Source organism: Chrysochloris asiatica, unplaced genomic scaffold (genome assembly GCF_000296735.1).
Source record: "Chrysochloris asiatica unplaced genomic scaffold, ChrAsi1.0 scaffold00054, whole genome shotgun sequence".
Classification (NCBI taxonomy): Eukaryota; Metazoa; Chordata; class Mammalia; order Afrosoricida; family Chrysochloridae; genus Chrysochloris; species Chrysochloris asiatica.
Window position 1 is genome coordinate 5226805 of NW_006408572.1, and position 20511 is coordinate 5247315.

A 20511-nucleotide genomic window follows, 5' to 3' on the forward strand; every position below is an offset into this window, starting at 1 on the left:
ATGGGTGACCCTGCTGGTTATTTAAAACACCGGTGGTATAGCCCTCAGAATCACAGCAACTCAATCCACCACAGCACGACAGACAGACGAGTGGTCCGCCTTCTCGTGGTCTCTAACTTTGTCCACATCTCTTTATCGCTGCTGGTGCTGCCCTAGTTAGGGTCACTCACTCCCCTGACTTGCCTAAGTGACAATGATGCCACCTGCCATTTTGCCATCTCCATGCTGGTTCTCAACCCATGCTACACACAGCATGCTCCAGAGCAAGATTTCTCAAGCATACATTGCTTCTCCCTGCTCGTGTTCGTGACACCCTCAGGCACCTCCCCGCTGCTATATGCACATATTGTTTTTTTTTTACTTTTTTTATGTTTTATTGTGAATTATGTGATAGTTTACATGGGAGAACATTAGCTTTACATTCATCCTATCGTACAACCAAAGGTTTCTGCAACAGGCATGCTCTCCTTTATCTCAATCTGCTCACTTCCTTCAAAATGATTGTGGTGGGTCATAGTGGCCATCCCAAATCAGAAGTCCCCTCCTTTCTTCCTTCTAGTCCAATTATTTTTTCTGGTAAGCACTTGCACATATTGTTTTAAGGACAAAGTTTAATAAAGATCAAAAGACCTTTAATAGCCTGGCCCTTTCCTCACTCTGAAGTCTCATCTCTCACCCCTCATTTCTTAGCTACATGAGAATTTTCAGGTCCCTAAGTGTGAAATCAAATGATGTATTATTGCATTAGGCAAATCTGCTGCACAAGACCTTTTTAAAGTGTTGAAGAGCAAAGATGGCAGCTTGAGAACTAAGGTGCGCCTGACCCAAGCCATGGTATTTTCAATAACCTCATAAAGATGTGAAAGCTGGACAGTGAATACGGAAGATCGCAGAAGAATTGATGCTTTTGAACTATGGTATTGGAGGAGAATATTGAAAGTGCCATGGGCTGCCAAAGAACCAACAGATCTGTGTTGGAAGAAGTGCAGCCAGAGTGCTCCTTGGAGGCCAGGATGGCCAAACTTCGTCTCTCATACTTCAGACATATTGTCAGAAGGGACCAGTAACTGGAGAAGGATATCATGTTTGGTAAGGTGGAGGGTCAGAGAAAAAGAGGAAGACCCCCAGCGAAATGGATTGGCAAAGTGGCAGCATCAGTGGGCTCAAGTGTGGCAACAATTATGAGGTTGGTCCAGGATCAGGCAGTGTTTCATTCTGTTATGCACAGGATCACTATGGGTCGGTGCCAACTCAGTGGCACCTAACAATAACAAGTGTGACGTATTTCCCTACTCTGTGTACTCATATCTGCTCTTGTCTACGCTGGGGCACTCTTCTCCCACCTCTACAAGTGGCTGATGGCTCCTAATGAAGATATCCTTTAGCTCTCACCTCAAATAACACCTGCTCCCAAAGCCACCTGTCCTACAGCACATCCATCACACTGCTGACCCTGCAAGTTTTAGCGTCTCTTTCTGAACTAAATAGCAAGCAAGACAGTATCATCAGTGTCAGGTACACAGTAGGTGCTTAATAACTATTTTTGATAAAAGCACTGGATGGGTGTGATGGGGTATTGAATGTGGGTGCATTTCCCAGTGGCTGGGTAAGACTGAAGGCCTCAGGTGTACACAATTCATACATATTATGATTACCAGGCACTTTGAAGATGCATGTCTCTGTTCACAGATGAGACCAGGTAAGTCTATGAACAAATTAACATGCACAGCTTCACAAATGATGCTGATGCCACTGAGGATGGGTTAGTGATACCCGTTCTATAAAAACAAGGCACATTTTACAATAAGTGAACATACGGATTATTAATAACTATAAAGGTTTTTAACCTTTTATTTACCTGCTTTTTACAAATTGCCTGAACTCCTTAAGCTTCCACTTGTCATATTTTTCAAACCTTTTGAAGTGTTCTTCTGCATGAAATTTATCAGATGGTGACTTATAGGCAAACACCAGTCCACACTGGGCACCAATGCCCCCACGTCGAACCTGGAAATAACAAGAGCAAAAACTCTGGGATCGTTTTGTTCGTAAATAATATGGCTAAGTTCAAACAGTTTACAGCAAAATCAAACCAATGAAATGATATTTCAAATACAACCAGTCTTAGAAAAGTCAGAAAGTTGCTTCCCAATTCCATGAACTGTGACACAAGAAATGACTCCTTACCTTTCTCAAGCCCTAGATTGACACCATACACAGACATAAACAATCTATTCAATCCATTTTTGTGTCCCTATCCTGTGCTACATGCCTGACCCAGAATGAAACAAGAACCAATGACATGGACCTCTGAAACACAATCCTATTTTAGAGGTTTAAATAATAACCTTAGAGGAGGTTGCCTAGAGAAGGTAGCGTGAGAATTACCATAATTCGGATCTGTGTGACCTGGAAGGCAGACTCAGAGCCTGAAGAAAAAATTGTACTTGCTCGGGTTTTTCCAGTTTCTGTAAGAAAACCTGAATGCAAAACAAAAACCAACAACTAAAGTTAGGATTTCTAAGAACTCTTAGAACTAAGAAATCAACAAAAATAAACTCTATCTTAAGATATGCTCACCACGAAATGGTCAATCATTCAAAATTCAAAGAGCAACATTTACCTAGGGACCAAATTGAGAAGGGATGGGAAGGACGGTGGAATGGAAACAGGAGCCACAGGCAGGAAGGAGCTAACTGTTGTTGCCTGGAGAGGATTGTAATCATTGATATGAAGCAAAGTGTTATGATTTGTTGATTGTAAAACTGATGATCTTCTCTGTAAATCTTCACTCAAGTCACAAAAAAAAAAAAAAAAGTTAAAAAAATCAAGAGGGAAACATTTACCTTAGGACAAAGTTGAGAAGGGATGGGAAGGTGGGTAGAACAGAAATAGGAGCCACAGGGAGGAAGTGGATTAATTGTTGCATGAGGAGCTTGCAAAGTGAGATGAAACAAAGTGTGTAATTTCTTGAATGTAAAACTCATGATCTTTGTCTGTAAACCTTCACTCAATTTACAATAAAAAGTTAAAAATAAATAAACTCTGTCTTTTGACGGAGGACAGTGCCTTCATGAAAAATGATTTCACTTTGACTCTAAGACAGTCAGCCTCAATGATATGCCTCTGAGTCAGAACCGACTGGATGGCCAGGTGCAGCCTCTTTAACCTTCAAGCAGGCTTGCTCTGAGGGAAACAATGAACAGATGGGTTCTAAAGCTTGTGACTTTCCTTCAGGGAGACAAAAGTCTGAATAATCATCTTCATGAAGTCACTCCTAAAAGCACGACTGATATCTGTCTGGGATCATAAACTCCCACAGGCTTACAGTCTGTGCAAGGAATTAGACAATGTGTAGAAGGAAGGATAGTGAAAGACTTCTAAACAGGCAACACAAGATTACTGGCTGACCTGTCAAAAGGACTCTCTTTGGGGTATCTCTGTCTATCATTGTTCCTGCACTATTTTGCAAATCCGTAAACTGTAGAATACTTACAGAAATGCAAATGATTCTTATCACAGAAATACAAAATATTATCTGGGAAAATGCATCTGATTATTCCTTATGGATAGTCACCAACATTTTAGCTATTATAAATGCCTTTCAGCATTCCTGTGTATGTTTTTTAAATTCTTTGACCTAGTTTTAATATTTTACTGTTCTTGTTCACTCATTACTGATTTAAAATTAAGAAAGGTGTGTGACAAGGTTGTATTCTTTCACCACACTTTTTCAACCTGTATGCTGAGTAAATAATCCGAGAAGCTGGGTTCTATGAAGAAAAACGTGGCATCAGGATTGGAAGAAGACTCATGAACAACCTGCGATATGCAGATAATACAACCTTGCTTGCTGAAAGTGAACAGGACTTAAAACATTTACTGATGAAGATCAAAGAGCACAGCCTTTGGTATGGATTACATCGCAATGTAAAGAAAACAAAAATCCTCACCAGTGAAACAATAAACAACATTCTTATCAACGGAGAAAAGATTGAAGTTGTCAAGGACTTCATTCTTCTTGGATCAACTATTAACACTCACAGAAGCAGCAGTCAAGAAATCACACGACGTAATGCATTAGGTAAATCTGCTGCACAAGACCTTGTTAAAGTGTTGAAGAACAAATATGTCAGCTTGAGGACTAAAGTGTGCCTGACCCAAGCCATGGTATTTTCAATCACCTCATATGCATGTGAAAGCTGGACAATGAATAAGGAAGACTGTAGAAGAATTGATGCCTTTGAGTTATGGTGTTGGAGGAGAGTATTGAAAGGGCCATGGGCTGCCAAAAGAACTAAAAGACCCATTTTAGAAGAAGTGCAGCCAGAGTGCTCCTTGGAGGCCAAGATGGCCAAACTTGGTCTCTCATACTTTGGACATATTGTTAGGAGGGACCAGTCACTGGAGAAGGATATTATGTTTGGTAAGGTGGAGGATCAGAGAGAAAGAGGGAGACCCCCAACAAGATGGATTGGCCAAGTGGCAGCATCGATGGACTCAAGCGTGGCAACAGCAGTGAGGTGGGCCCAGGATCGGGTAGTGTTTCGTTCTGCTGTGTGTAGTCGCTATGGGTTAGTATCGACTCGATGGCACCTAACAACAACAACATTACTGATTGAGATAAATAAAATTGTTGCTATGGATTTATTTTATATTTGCACGAAAGTTATTTTATGTTGTGATGTTGTTGTGAATTATCCTCTAACAACTCACAAAAGGGCATACTGCTAGACCAAAGATTGTCCTTCTCTTTGTAACCTCTGCAATGGTTTAAAAACATGCTTAGATCAAATTATTCTTCCTGGAAACTTGAATTATTCTCAACCACTCTGCCTTATCAAGCTAAAAAACTAAAACCAATTTCATGATGCTTATTTCATCACATTGAGCTAATTAAAATGAAAAAAAAAGTTGTGAAGCTGAATCTCTATAGGATAACGTGAAAATTTTTTCACCAAAACCTAGGAAATTATATCTAAAGGAGGCTCCACTATTCACAGAAGGGAGCTATTCTATGATCTAGTTCTACCATACAGTAATTCTAGAAATTCACACAACTCCACTAATAATAGTACTATATATTATCCCTGTTATTGAATTGTTACCTTTTCTCAAAGGTCTGGAGGTCTCTAATTAAATCTATTATAAAAGCTGAAATACTTCCTAAAAATTAACTGATAACCAACATTTCAAATTTGCCTCAAAGTAATTGCTGCAATAATTTAAGTCAACATAATCAGACAGGCTCCTTTAATATAACATTGTTACCAAGTATAATCTGAAATTTTTTTTTAAACCCTCAAAGCTTTTCTGCATCCATTTTTGGGATAAGAAACTAGCTCCCATTTCTAACTGTGATATTTTTAAACAATTGTTTTGACACCCTGTCCTCTCTACCCTCCCTTGCTAGATTCATTATTTTCAAACGACAAAGGGAGAAACAACTAACCACAGACTTAAAGGACTGGATAAATGTGCCATTTCAGTTCCTATATGCAGCACCTAGTACTCCTTTAAAATACCAGCCGAAGTGGCAGTGGCTAAGTGTACCACTCAGGCTGCAGAGTGGGCATGTTTCGTACTACAGGACACCTGTTCAGAATGAGAAATTCCTGGGAGGTGGGGACTTGAAGGGAAAAAGAGTGTGGGTTTCTGTAAAGGAAGGGGGAACTAAGCACTCCTCACACTCAGCAGTCCAAGCTGTCAGGACTTTCACCCTATCTCATCTTTTCAGGTTCATTTCCAGCCAAACCTGACTCAAGTTACAAGACACAAGGCTGGCCGTGAAGGGAGCGAGCAGGACTCACAGAGCACTCCTCCCATCTCCAGTCACATCCCACCTGTGTGCCTCTCAGAAAAAACAAACCCACAAACGACAACAACCAGATTTACAAGAGCAGGGAGGTGGACAGGTAAGCTGTACAAGGAAAAGAACAAAAACTGGACCTGGTGCCCTCTAGTCAGTTCGGGTGCATAACGACCTCATGTGGTACAGAGTCAAGCTATGCTCCTGAAAGTTGTTTTGGCTACAATCTTTATGGCAACAAATTGCCAGGTCTTTCTTCCTGGTCCTGCAGGCAGGTGGGTTTGAACTGCCAACCTTTAGGTCAGCAGTGGTGCTCAAGCTGTTCGCGCCACCCCGGGACCTTCACAGGGAGAACTGCTGTTATTGTTGTTAAGTGCCATGGTGACAGTTTTGACTCATAGTAACCCTGTATAGCATTTCCAAGGTGCAGTTTGTGGGTTTGAACTGTTGACCCTGCAGTCCACAGTCAAGTGTTTATTCTATAGTGCCACACCAGGACTCCTACAAGGAGAATGCTGTTGTTCTTAAGTGCCGTTGAGTCGGTTCTGACTCACAGCCACCCTATTTAGGGTGTCTGAGGAACAGCTGGTGAGTTTCAACCACCAACCACCAACACTGCGGTTCAAACAAACCTTGTGGTCCAGTGATTATCCTACAGTGCCATATCAGGACTCCCACAGGGAGAAAAGCAGTTTAAATTAGATCAGGCACAAGATCCCTTTCCAGCTCAGGGAGGTTTTAAAAAATCCCTGATGGGTGTCTGAAAAGTTCTGCTTTACATAACCCAGAGACAAAAAAAAAAACAACAATTCTTCAGACAGCGAAGGGAAAACGCAAAAGGTATGCCTCTCCTGAACAAGAGGAAAGAAGAGAGAAGAGAGTTGCCAGAGTCTCCTCCAGCCCTACCCGCCTCTTTGGGTGACAGGCATGGCAGCGGCTTTCACCTGCTGCAGCGTGTCAGGAGATTGAAGAGTGACAGAGAGTGCTCTGCAGAAGCTAAGCTGCTCAGAGCAAGGAAGCCGTCTTACTCAAGAGTTTAATGCTTATGATGTTACACTGCTGCTGTTGTTAAGTGCAATCGAGTCGGTACTGACTCATAGCAACCCTATGCACAACAGAACGAAACACTGCCTGGTCCTGGGCCAATCTCACAATTGTTGCCACGCTTGAGCCACCCTGGCCTCCAAGGAACACTCTGGCTGCATTTCTTCCAACACAGATCTGTTGGTTCTTTTGGCAGCCCATTTCACTTTCAATATGCTCCTCCAACACTGCAACTCAAAAGCATCAATTCTACGATGTTCATTATTCATTGTCTAGCTTTCGTACGCATATGAGGTTATTGAAAATACCTTAAGTCCTCAAGCTGACATCTTTGCTCTTCAACATTTTAAAAAGGTCTTGTGCAGCAGATTTGCCTAATGCAATACGTCGTCTGATTTCTTGACTGCTGCTTCCATGAGTGTTGATGGTTGATCCAAGAAGAATGAAGTCCTTGACAACTTCAATCTTTTCTCCATTGATAAGAATGTTGTTTATTGGTTTAGTGGTGAGGATTTTTGTTTTCTTTACATTAAGATGCAAATGTAAAGAAGATCCATACTGAAGGCTGTGCTCTTTGATCATCATCAGTAAATATTTTAAGTCCTCTTCACTTTCAGCAAGCAAGGTTGTTAATAAGTCTTCATCTAATCCTGATGCCATGTTTTTCTTCATAGAACCCAGCTTCTCGGATTATTTGCTCAGCATACAGGTTAAATAAGTATGGTGAAAGAACACAACCCTTTTGCAAACCTTTCCTAATTTTAAACCATTCAGTATTCCATGTTCTGTTTGAACAACTGCCTCTTGGTCCATGTACAGATTCCTCATGAGCACAATTAAGTGTTCTGGAATGCTCATGTTTCGTAATGTTGTCCATAGTTTGTCATGATCCACACAATCAAAAGCCTTTGCATAGTCAATAAAGCACAGGTAAACATCTTTCTGATATTCTCTGCTTTCAGCCAAGATCCATCAGACATCAGCAATGATATTCTTTGTTCCACATCCTCTTCTGAGTCTGACTCGAACCTCTGGAAATTCTCTGTCAATGTATGATTGTAGTCATTTCTGTATTGCCTTTAGTAAAATTTACTCACATGGGATATCAATGATATTGTCCGATGATTTCCGTATTCCATTGGTTCACCTCTCTTTGGAATGGGCACAAATACGGATCTCTTCCAATCAGTCAGCTAAATAGTCATCTTCCAGATTTCTTGGCAGAGTTCAGTGAGTGCCTCCTGTGCCGCCTCACTTTCTTGAAAGATTTCAATTTGTATTCCATCAATTCCTGGTGCTTTGTTCTTTGCCAATTCCTTCAATGCACCTTGGACTTCCTCCTTCAGTATCATTGGCTCTTGATCATATGCTACCTCTTGAAATGGTTGAACATAAACCATTTCCTTTTGTTATAGTGACTCTGTGTATTCCTTCCATCTCCTTTTGATGCTTTCTGCATCATCATTCAATAATTTGCCCAGAGAATCTTTCAATAACAAAAGTCGAGGCTTGAATTTTTTCTTCAGTGTTTCCAGCTTGAGAAATGCTGAGCATGTTCTTCCTTTTGGGTTTTCTAACTCCAGATCTTTGCACATTTTGTTGTAATATTTTGCTTTATCTTCTTGAGCTGACCTTTGAAATTTTCTGTTCAGCTCTTATACCTTCTCATTTCTTCCATTTGCGTCAGCATCTCTATGCTGAAGAGTAAGTTTCAGTGTCTACTCTGACCTCCATTTTGACCTTTCCTTCTATCTTGTCTTCTCAATGACTTTGATATTACACTGAGGGACTTGCAATCATTGAGATGAAACAAAGTGCAAAATTTGTTGAATGTAAAACTGATTCGCTGCTCTGGAAACCTTTACTCAGTTCACAATTAAAATGCTAAAAATAAAAAAAAAGTTTACTGCATACAAAAATCACCAAACAGAAGAGGTGTAACTGGGGAAAGCATGTTTTCCCAGAGGTCTTTGCTGAGGAAGAATATAGGAAACAGGATAGAGAAAAGGCAACCACTGAGAACATAGGCAGCCTGCAGTGCTGTAAACAAAGTCAAGGGAAACCAAGTCCAAAGCAATATATCAAACACCAAAACCCAAACCCACAGTCCTATAGGTGATTCCAACTTATAGGGACCCTAAAGGACAGAGTAGGACTGCTCCATAGGGTTTCCACCGACTCCACGGCACATAACAACAACATCTTTACAGAAGCAGATGGCCACATCTGTCTCCCACAGAATGGCTGGTGGGTTTGAACCAATGACCTTTCCATTATTAGCCAAACACTTAACCACTGCTCCATCAGGGTTACATCAAAGCAGAATAGTGAGTAGGAAAGGGACAGATGCAGGAGACTAACTCGCCAGCCAATAAGCTGGATGAGGAAAGACCCACAGACACCCTACAGAGGAAGAAAAGAGCCTACAGCAAAAAGTTGCAGGGCACAATGTAAAGAGTGAGTGAAGCTTCCTTCCTTCCACCTCAAAAGCCAGGGCAGCAGTAGGATCTGGAAGTATCCTTAGATCATGTCTTCAGTGCTGTAATGCTCCTGACCCACTGGTTCTTAATCCTTCAGGAAAACACAAGAGACACGATGATCTGAACTTACAGGCAGATAAGAGAACAATGCTTTTTATTTCAAAACCGAAGGCTCTCCAGTCTATGCGAGTTATTACAAGACAAGGTCATTAGCACCTATAGGAGTCCTGGTGTGGCACTGCACGATAATGCCCTGGACGTGCAGTTCAATGGTTCAAACCCACCAGCTGCTCCTCAGAAACCCTATATAGGGTCACTATGAGTCAGAAACGATTTGACAACACTTAACAACAATAAGAAGCACCTATAAAGATGCAACTTTGTGATACAAGGACCAGTGCAGTCACTGCTGCCTGAAGAGCCATCTGAAGGGAGGATGGACAGTACACACTGACAGTGAAGAAGATCACGGAGCGAGCCCACATAGCTGTTCACTGAGCACAGCTGGACTCGTTCATTCACTGAGGATGGATGCATTTACCACTCACCGTCCCTTGTCCAGGGCTCAACAAGGAGGTTTTCAGGTCCTGACTTATCTTCTTTCCCTTTGACATCACATGCCTGAAGAGTCAACTGGAGAGGTTTACCTGACCCACAAAGAGAGAGACCCTAAAGTTAACACACTACAAAAAAGAAAGAAAGAAAACCCACAGGCACAGTCGTAGCGATGGAGCGCCAGTGGCCACCCGTTTTCAAAGTAAAATGGAGACGTTAATATTAGACAAAATTTGACAGCACCCTTTCCCCCGTCTCCCCATCCAGGAAAGGCAAGACCCTTATATCTGATGTCCCTGGGTGGTTCTAAGGAGAACCAGGCATATTATACCCTCTCCCCAAGAAACTTAAAATAAAAAAAAACAATCCCATCACATCAAGTCCATTCTTACTCAGAATAACCCAATAAGATAGAGTAGAATTACCCTGTAGGGTTTCTAAGTGTGTAAATCTTTACAGAAGCAGACTGCCACATCCCTCTCATGCAGAGCAGGTGGTGGATTCGAACTGCCAACTTTTCAGTCAAGTGCTTAATTACTACACCACCAGGGCTCTTCTCAAAACTAAGACCCTTCCAAATTTATGTAACTGATCACTGTAAGTAAACCTTACAGGCCATTTTTTTTCTTTATGTTTATCAGAAATGGTTTTCTACAGTCCTTAAAATAATCTAAGGAAAATCTAAGACATCAATTTTTTTCTTTCAAAATTAAACATAAAAGAATTATCAAACCACATCAAAGACAAAGGTGAGGATGTCACGGCAGAAGTACCACAAGAGCACCTCTATACCTGAAGAGAACAGGACCCAATCACCAGAGGTGGTGATGGCAAACACGCTGGCCCTCACCATAAGCCTCAGTCATTTGGGAACAGCCTACGGGCTCCTGTGTTGGGAGGAATTTAGGGGCCCCGTGTTGATCAGTAGAAACGTGCCAAGGTGGAGTAATGCCAGGCACAGGAGAGGAGAGCAGTGGAGGTATGCCAGAGGCACTTCTGACCAGTGATCCTGAGGATACAGGGACTGCCTTTAGACCTCGTCTTGGCTAGTTTTCTCCCTCCTCCAGATGAGTACTCCATCTTCCCTACCCTCTTGATATACCCAATGAGACCTTCATGTACTTTCCCAAAGGTGGTTGTGAATGAATGGCCCCCAAAACTGAGTAATTTAGGCTAGTAAATCTTGGGGAGCATATTCTAGTGGAGACCCAGGGGTCCTCTTCTGCAGAAATGAACCAACCAACATTCCCCTTCTGCCTACCAATTCCAGTCAAAGTCAGACGCTCAGGATATGTAAATCCTGGAATCAAGCTAAAACGCCAACAATCTGAAAAGGCAAGAAGGTGCCAGGAAGTCACACACTGAGGGCAGTTTTATAAAGTGTCCACTGCTGGCATCGCCAGCAAGCCTGGGTCATTTACCATATTTCAGGAGCAGGTTCTGCCTAACTGATGCCATGGCTGAGATGAGGGATGAGGCATCATACTGTGTGTCCAGGTGGTCAGTGATGGTACAGAGCGAGCTCATCACTTTGGCAACACTTCCTCTTGCAAGTGCAAAAGCCAGAAGAGTCAGTTCCACCTCTGGAGTAGAACAGCAACTATAAACCAAGAAGAAACATGTTTTCACTTATTTAAAATATAACAAAATCCAGGTAATTCAAACCCATTGTAATAGATCATCACAAGTAAAATTAACCTGCTCTGGTAGCGTAGTGGTTACAAATCGGGCTGTGAACCTTAAGGTCAGTAGTTCGAAACTATCAGCCGCTCTGCAGGAGAAAGATGAGGCTTTCTGCTCCCATAAAGATTTTCAGCCTCGGAAACCCTGTACAGGGTCGCTATGGGTCGGAACCGACTCGACGGCACTTAACAACAACAACATGCTTTCTATATGCTGATTACAAATATTTTTTCATAGCCCTTAAAATAATTCAAGGAAAACCTCAGTCCAGAGAACCAGGGAATAAAATTATCAATTTCAAAACCTTAACTTAGAAATATTATATAATTCTAATATCAATTTTAACAAATTACACTTTATAAATGGATCTTAAATAAACCAAAAATAAACAAGTACTGCAATAAGCCTCTACTACTGAGAAGTCTTGAAGAATGAGTTGGTTTGGCAAGAATTGAAGATTTCTTCCTTCAAGCACTAAACATGTATTTCCGTTCTACTCCACGTCACACTGCTCTGCCTTTTTGAAGTAAGTTACACTGAAACATTTGAAATTTCCTGGACACTCAAGGACTGGTGTGTCCTCTAATATAAGACATTACTCACTGAGACAGAGCTGAGTGCCAAGATGTACCCTAAGGGATCCATCCCATTTATCAAGCTATCAAGAGGCACTTTGCCCAGTGAGTGCTACAGGTAACCCACAGTGACAGCACCCATGGGCTCACACAGAACAACTATAAGGATGGCGCAGGACCAGGCAGTGTTTCAGAACCGACTCAATGGCACCTCACAACAACAGCAACAGATAATTAGGCTTGTTAAATCTGTGTGTGATGATAAACAAGCTGTGAGTTAAGGACCAGGGGCTGCAGATACGAGCAGGTTTTATATTGCAGACATCTGTTCTAGCTGATTAGCAACACCTCCCACCCCCACATACACCCTCCCCACAGCCCCTCAACAACACTTGAGGTCAGGTGATATTGCTAGAGAGGTGAATTCATATTTTACTTTCTCTTTAGCCACTAAAAAGGAACCATTTTCAACTGTGATCTTCAAGTTTTCTAAAAAGATCTCACAATTGTATATGTCCTCTATACCCCTGGAAAGAGCTCACATTATCAACCTCAGTCTTACCTAGTTATCCTTATGAGGAAACTGTCCACTTCTTCAAGAACACTGGGAGACAGGAACGTTGAGAAATCGGTAGATGCTGGCGAGAGGGACAGTGGAGGCATGTGCTGCAGTGCCTTCCTAGAGGGTCAGATGTACAGTCAGAACAACATCCGGTGTATCACAGTAGATGACTTATTTCAATTAATCCTTATAAACAAAGATAGCATTCCTACAGAGAACCGGATCTCTTATTTCTTATTTTGGATTCATTAAGTATCAAATGTAAACTGTCATTCCCCCTCCTCCACCCAGGAGTCCCAGTACTAAGTAGGTGAATAGGGCCTCAGTTTGTTTTCTTTGTTTTAAAACTAATTTTCTTCTGTAAAAGCTTACTCAATTCTGTACAATCAAGTATTTGTTATAAACAGCAGTTTGAGCAAAAGAGGGGCTGTGGAGTGGGATCTGGAGGATATCCAGACAGAAGCAGGGGCACTGGGAGATGGTTAGATACAGGGGGATTGATCCAGTCATTTAAAATAAATAAGTATATTAATGATGCTTGGAGCCAGGCTTCTCACTATCAGAAAAGAAAGTTAAAAATATGGCAAGAGAAAGCTAGAATGAACACTTCATTGTTACATTACAATTGAAGGTGTCACTATAAACTCAGTTTTCAGTATTCCAGAGAAATATCACTTAAGTATGGTATGACTGTGTCCATGCATGACATGTATGTTTGTGTATTCTTTACATACACAGCTGTGTCCACGGAGAGGGCCTGGAGGAAGGAACAGCCTACAGCAGCAATGAGTTTGGTTTCTAAATGGCATTTTCTACTAAAAGAGACTAGGGCTACTTATAGGCAAGGCAAATGCAATGCTCAAATTAAGTCTAGAATATCTTATTGCACTAGAAAGTCAGAAGTGATCCAAACACGTTGAGCACAAAAGGACATGTGAGCCAGACTAAAGGGGTTCTCACTGGCCACATATGGGACAGTCTCAGCATCAAAATTGTGATCGAATACAACTGAGTAAATTTATGTCATCTCAAAGTATATCATTTGACATACATTGATGACAAAAGGAAAAAGAAGTATTTTACAGTAGAGAAGTCTAGTCAACATCACCTTAATAAAGTGATCACAGTCGGATAAATGATCACTAACAGGATCATTTAACAGGACAACCTGAGCTGTGTTCCACCTAACAGGGTGCGATGATGCAGACAGAGCACCACTTCTATAACACTGCTGCCAAGGATGAAAGCCAGAATGTAATCAAGATGAAACAGCTAATAAGCTAAACTGAGAGGCACGCCTGAAAACTGGCCCGGAGAGTAAAGTAAAGTGAGGCTGAAGAGAATTAAAAGAGAAATGACAATGAAATGCAAAATATGATTCTGTACTGGATCATTTTCTGTAAAGGCATTACTGGGACAACTTGCAAAGCTCGAATGGATTGTGGTTGTTAAGTGCTGGTAAGAAGTTTCTGACTCACAGTGACCCTGTATAGGGTTTTCGAGGACTGGCTGGTGGGTCTGATCTACCAACTTTGTGGTTAACAGTCCAATGCCTATTCTACAGTGCCACACCTAGACTCCATTAGATGGTAGTGCTATAATTTCCTGATTTTGATGGTTCCTGGAGAATGTTCTTGTTGGCAGAAAATATACACTATTCAGGGTTGATAGGGTACCTGGTTGGCAAATTACTCTCAAACCATCAGAAAGAAATAGTTCCTTATATTATAAATTAGAAATTGTTTTTAAAAAGCTTTTGGAAACAGGAAAAAAAAAAAAAAGGGTGAGGGGTTGTGACCCAATAACCCAATAACATCTTTCAAAATCAACACTGTCAGCACTATTATTTATGGAAAACTTTCAATTACTCACACTAACAAATTTTAAAAGACATCTGTTGTTGTTAAGTGCTGTCAAGTTGGAGAGGCTGGTGAACTTGAACCACCAACCTTGCAATTCAAACTGACCTTGCAGTCCAACGCATTAACCCGCAGCACCACACCAGGGCTTCCAGAAAACATGATGGTAACCAACTGTTTCAGTCTAAAACTTTAATGCAACACGAATAGCTCTTATCATCTGTGACTGAACTACATAAAATACTAACAATTGGTTGCTATCAAAGCTGGTTGTTTTGCTTTGCATGGGAGGCTCTTATCAGAAAAAAAAACAAGTGTTGGAAAGGATATGGAGAAACTGAAACCCTCATACACTGCTAGTGGGAATGTAAAGTGGTACAGCCACTATGAACATAGTTTGACAGTGCCTCAAAAAGTTAATAAATATAAATTTCCATACAATCCAATAAATCCACCCCTATGTATATAGTCAAAAGTTGAGAGCTGGAACTCAGGTACTTCTATACCAATGTTTGTTGTTGTTAGGTGCCAGTGAGTTGGTGCCGACTCATAGAGACCTTATGCACAGCAGAACGAAACACTGCCTGGTCCTGGGCCAACCTCACTATCGTTGAGCCCACTGATGTTGTCACTTTGCCAATCCATCTCACTGGTGGTCTTCCTGTTTTTCTCTGACCCTCCACCCTACCAAACATGATATCCTTCTCCAGTGACTGGTCCCTCCTGACAATATGTCCAAAGTATGAGAAACGAAGTATCTGAAACCTGTCCACCATGGGTGACCCTGCTGGTTATTTAAAATACCAGTGGCATACGTTCCAGAATCACAGCAACTCACAAGCCACCACAGCATGACAAACTGACAGACGTGTGGTGGACACCAATGTTTACTGCAGCATTATTCACAATAACCAAAAGGTGGAAACTCTAGTGTCCATCAACAGATGAATACACAGAATGTGAAACATACATACAATGGAACACTGTTCAGACAGAAATAGAAATGGTGAGCGAGGGTAGAGATGGGGAGAGTGCAGACATAGCCAATGTCATGGAACATTTTATGTACAAACTATGGAACGGGAAACGTCAAAACAAGAAAACACAGTTTATGAGATGAGCACATTAAGGAAAGCAGTAGTGGGAAAGTAAAAATACAAGCAGGAAGCCACAAGGCATCGGGGTTGACCTTCTGACCAAGTCTTGATGCTAGGAGGCTGCTCAGTGACATTTCCGAAAGCATTCCCAAGGAATGAGTAGACATAGACGGGGCTGGAAAACCATGAGGGTGACTTACTGAGTGTTGTTCAGCACTGTTTTGACAAAGGCTGGGTTTGTCTCCATGGAAGCCGTCACCAGAGATGTTAGCAGGGACCAGTACCATATTGCAGAAGCATCTGAGACGGAGACTCCAGATTTCTTGACTCTCTGAAATCCAACAGCCCTCAGACCGTGAATTCTAGTGTCACATCCATCACTAAGACACCGTTTTATGTTGATCTGCACATCTGTCAGGCACAAACAACAAATTCAGTATTGGATTCATGGCCTGAGTTCAGCAAATGCTAGGCTTCAAACTAAAAGCAAAATAGTCATCTAGAGTTGGAAAAGAAAATTCTGAAGATATACTTTAATGACAGAAATACTGCATGCCATCAAACTACTATACGATAAATTTGCCCAATTTCAGAAGTACTAATAACATGAAAAATCAAGAATTTCTGAGTCTTGATAATTAACACAAAGAGTATTAAAAAAAAACAAACCCAATGACAAAACAAAAACAAAAAAACCCCTGACTAAATGAGTAAGAATATCTCAGGAATTTTCTCTAGGGTTCAGAAAGTTGGGTTGAGTTATAAAACAGTAGCTGGTTCATACACAATTGTGATAACTACTTTTTACTAAGTAAGCCCAAACAGCTGGCATAGGCATGGTTTACTTTTAAGATACGTCATAAATTCTTATTTAGGAAAGAAGGAAGTGAGAAGTAAAAAGGGCACAACTTAAGAGGAAAGACCACTACAGTATAAGACGAGAAGCTTCTACTCCACAAGTTTAACTACTTCTTTGCCTAGGGGTGAGACACAAAGACTCTACCTCCCTAGGCCTCAGTTCCTTTTGAGCATAGTAAGGACACTTCGTTTGGCCCAGGAAAGCATGAGAAGAAATGAGATAAAACATGAAGCATTCCGGCTTCCTGAATGAAATAAGCCTGGAAAGAAATCACAGAATTGTGATTATTTCCAAAATCTATGTGTGAAGCAAGGTTATAATAGCATAAAATTGCAAACCACCTAAATGTCCAAAAATAAGGGGCTGGTTAAAACTAAAGCATACTCCTGTAACACTGGACTATTGCTGTGGCACGGTAAGATAAGTACTGGACTGCTAACACAAGGTTGACAGTTCAAATCCACCAGCTGCTCCTAGGAAGCCCTATACAGGGTGACTATGAGTTGAAACTGACTTGACGACACTTAACAACAACTTATAAACACTAAAGGTATGAATGAACACATGATGTTTTGTTGTTGTTAAATGCTGTTGAGTGGTTTTCCAACCCATAGCAACCTTGTATAGGGTTTCCAAAGAAGTGACTGGTGAGCTTGAACCTTGCAGTTCAACCAACCTTGCAGTTCAAACAACTTTTCAGTCCAGCACATTAATCCATAGTGCCGCACCAGGACTCCCATATATGATGTAGCAACATGTTTAAAAAATGATAAAATAGCATGTACAGAACATCACCATTATTGTAAAAGATAAATTATATATATATATATATATTACATATAAAAGACACACCTGTTTGTATAAATACATAAATGTATACACAGCTGTATTTTTTGGAAGAAAAAAAACAAATTGTTGCCACTGAGTCAATTTCAACTCATGGTAACCCCATGTTTACAAAGTGAAATCAATGCATAGTTTTTTGGCTATAATTTTAATGAAAACAGATGGTTCAAACTGGATGATTTCAAACAAACCAATCTTTACATTAGTATTTGAGTGCAAATTGTTTGCTCTACCCAGGGACAGTCACAAACATACACACAAGAGAAATGATCTAGAAGTATCCACACCCAGGTACTCAGTGACAATAGCTGAGTAGTAGGATTTTGAGTAATTTTTGTCTATATATTTCTAATTTTCCAATAAGAAAACAACAATAAAACATTTTCTATTAAAACAAGTTTACTACTACTCTATAATTTTAAAAAGCAATATATTCTATAACTTTTAAAAACAATTAATAGATGAAATAATGACTTTTACGTACAACAAAAGAAGTAAATTTCAACAGGAAAACTAACAGCTTCTCTACTTTAGAGGGTTTTCTGGATAAGGCCTCAGGCCTTATAAAGCATTTGTTAAAAAACAGGCTTTCCTTTCTCTCCTCCCTTTCCCCCCTCAGTTAGAAAGGCACGGTACTCTCCGTGGACTCACAAAGTTGACTGATGTTGGCGTTTTCCAGCAGTGTCACATAGCCAGTGACGTTGCTGGGGATGTGCACATCTCTGACTTCCTGAAGATCACTGGCAGTCCTCCCCACAGCTACTGTCACCTGCTGTGGCATGTAGCTCTGGTCAGTGGCAGCCACAGCAATGGAGAGGTGCCTAAGCACAACATCGGGCTTCATTTTTAAACTGGAAAACACAGATAATACCAATTACAATATTTATATAGGTCACAAATTGGTAGGGTCCATAAGCCTCATCTCAAAACATCTTATATTTGATATACTCCAAGAATGATTTTTCTAATAGCAGCTAGCTTACAATGCTATTGGTTTCAAAGTCCTTATACTCTTCCCAAGTTTCAAAAACAAGTTTCAGTCCAAGATTGACATTACATTTCTTCTGAAGCTATTATTAGTAAAAGAAAAAAGTATAATACGAACATTCTAGCAAAACGCAAATTCTAAACTGCACCTAAATTTTCTATCTTGAGAGCCAACTGACTATACTTCCTCATCTTCAAAATGGGCAGGTAACTAAAAGTCAAAATATGGTTGTTGGTGGTGGTTATGTGCCGTGGAGTTAGTTCCAACTCATAGTGACCCTGCTTAGTGTTTCCGGGGCTGTAAATCTTTACAGGAACAGAAATCCTTATCTTTCTCCTGCGGAACAGCTGGTAGTTTCAAACTGCTGACTTTGAGATTATCAGCCCAACTCGTAACCACTATGCTACAGAGCTTTTTGCCTAGCAAAAAGCAAATTCTAAACTGCATCCAAATTTTCTATCTTGAGAACCAACTGACTATATTTCCTCATTTATAAACTGGATAGGTAGCTAAAAGTCAAAATACGGACTCCAAAATAAAACAAGGCAATTAATTCTGTTTCAACTAAACTTAACCCATTTTCAGCAGGGACAGGTAAAAATTTATGTAACAGATTCAGAACTTATAGAATTTCATTGCAGGATTCCTGACAACCCTATCCCCTGTTATAAACTTCAAAAGCAAAATCATATCTGATATAAAAATTGTACTTGCACCTTATAATATTGAGAAACTAGGAAAAAAGTTCTGAAGTCAATATAAAATATTAGTCAAGGGCTATTTTCCTGAGAAACCAAGGGAAAAGATTTGAAGTCAGTATTACAAAGTATTTGGTGGTGTTGTTAAGTTCCATGGAGTTGGTTCTAACTCACAGAGACCCTGTACAGGGTTTCCAAGGAGCAACTACTGGGTTTGAACCACCAACCTTACAGTTAGCAGTCTAGTACTTATGCTACAGCACCATACCGGGACTCCTAGAAAGTATCAATTGAGGGCTATTTCCTTCTTTAAGGAGCTCTGGAGGCACAACGGTTAAGCGCTTTGCTGTTAACCAGAAGCTGGCAGTTTGAACCCAAACAGCGATCAAAGAGAAAAAAGACCTGGCGATTTCCTTCTGTAAAGATTGTTGTTGTCGCTAAGTGCCGTCGAGTCGGTTCTGACCCATAGTGACCCTGGACAGGGTTTCCAAGGAGCAGCTAGTGAGCTTGAATAGCCTAGAAAACCCTTTAGAGTAGTTCTACTCTATCACATGGAAACACTATGACTCAAAAATGGACTCAACAGAACCTAATAAAGAAATTACTTAAGTTTATGAACCAATTCCTTTTACTGGATTCACACAATAGCTTTCATATAGCCATTCCCACTGAGTCAGGTAAATACAGTCAGTTAAATAGAAACATCACAAAACTTACAAAACATAATAATAATAATATACCAATGGTGTAAGAATAAGGAAACAGGTAATTTTTTGAACTTTCACTTAAGATCTAGTATTGTATCACTCACCGAATCCAGTGTGAGCGGGCACTGCCATCTGACTGCCAGTAGGATGACGTTTCTCCATTTGTCATCTTGTCAATGTCTGAAGGGTTGGAGGATGTTTCTATATAAGCATAACACTTTGCTACTGACTTAAGCTTATCCATCTCTGGGCTTCTTGTTAAATCTCCAGGGCTTTCTGCAGGGAAAACTAGAGTTTATCACAAAGGGAAAAAATCCACTTAAGATTGCTAGGAGAAATATGCTTATACTTGGGCCCTTAGAAAATTAATGTTTCTTAAAATGTCCTTTCAAAGAACCAATGTTAATTAGAAATTGGCCAACAATTGCCCCATTATCTCTTTAATGAGTAATACTTGAATCCTTGGTATATTTGCAAAATCAGGACTAAAGAAGCAAATGATCTTAAAATTTGAATTTATATTTAATTATGATTGAGACTCTTGAAGCCATTTGCTTCTGAGTAGGCCTGATCATATTCTCTTTCATTTTCTACTGGGTCACTAGTCTTCTCAATTTGTGTATTTTATATACTTTATATTGTTGTTGTTATTAGGTGCCATCGAGTCAGCACCGACTCATAACGACCTTATGCACAGCAGAACGAAACAATGTCTGATCCTGGGCCAACCTCACTACTGTTGCCACACT

General features: G+C 40.5%; 1 protein-coding gene across 1 annotated transcript in view; it reads right to left on the reverse strand.

The window, feature by feature from the left end:
- ZZEF1 (zinc finger, ZZ-type with EF-hand domain 1) overlaps positions 1–20511 on the reverse strand; it is a 150169-nt gene that overhangs the window by 86368 nt on the left and 43290 nt on the right. The window contains exons 4-11 of the mRNA XM_006863278.1: positions 19867–20038; positions 18021–18220; positions 15865–16075; positions 12709–12825; positions 11310–11488; positions 9882–9980; positions 2389–2480; positions 1859–2007 (exon numbers count right to left, since the gene is read on the reverse strand). Of these exons, the coding sequence (XP_006863340.1) occupies positions 1859–2007; positions 2389–2480; positions 9882–9980; positions 11310–11488; positions 12709–12825; positions 15865–16075; positions 18021–18220; positions 19867–20038 (1219 nt within the window). The remainder of the gene's footprint in view (positions 1–1858; positions 2008–2388; positions 2481–9881; positions 9981–11309; positions 11489–12708; positions 12826–15864; positions 16076–18020; positions 18221–19866; positions 20039–20511) is intronic.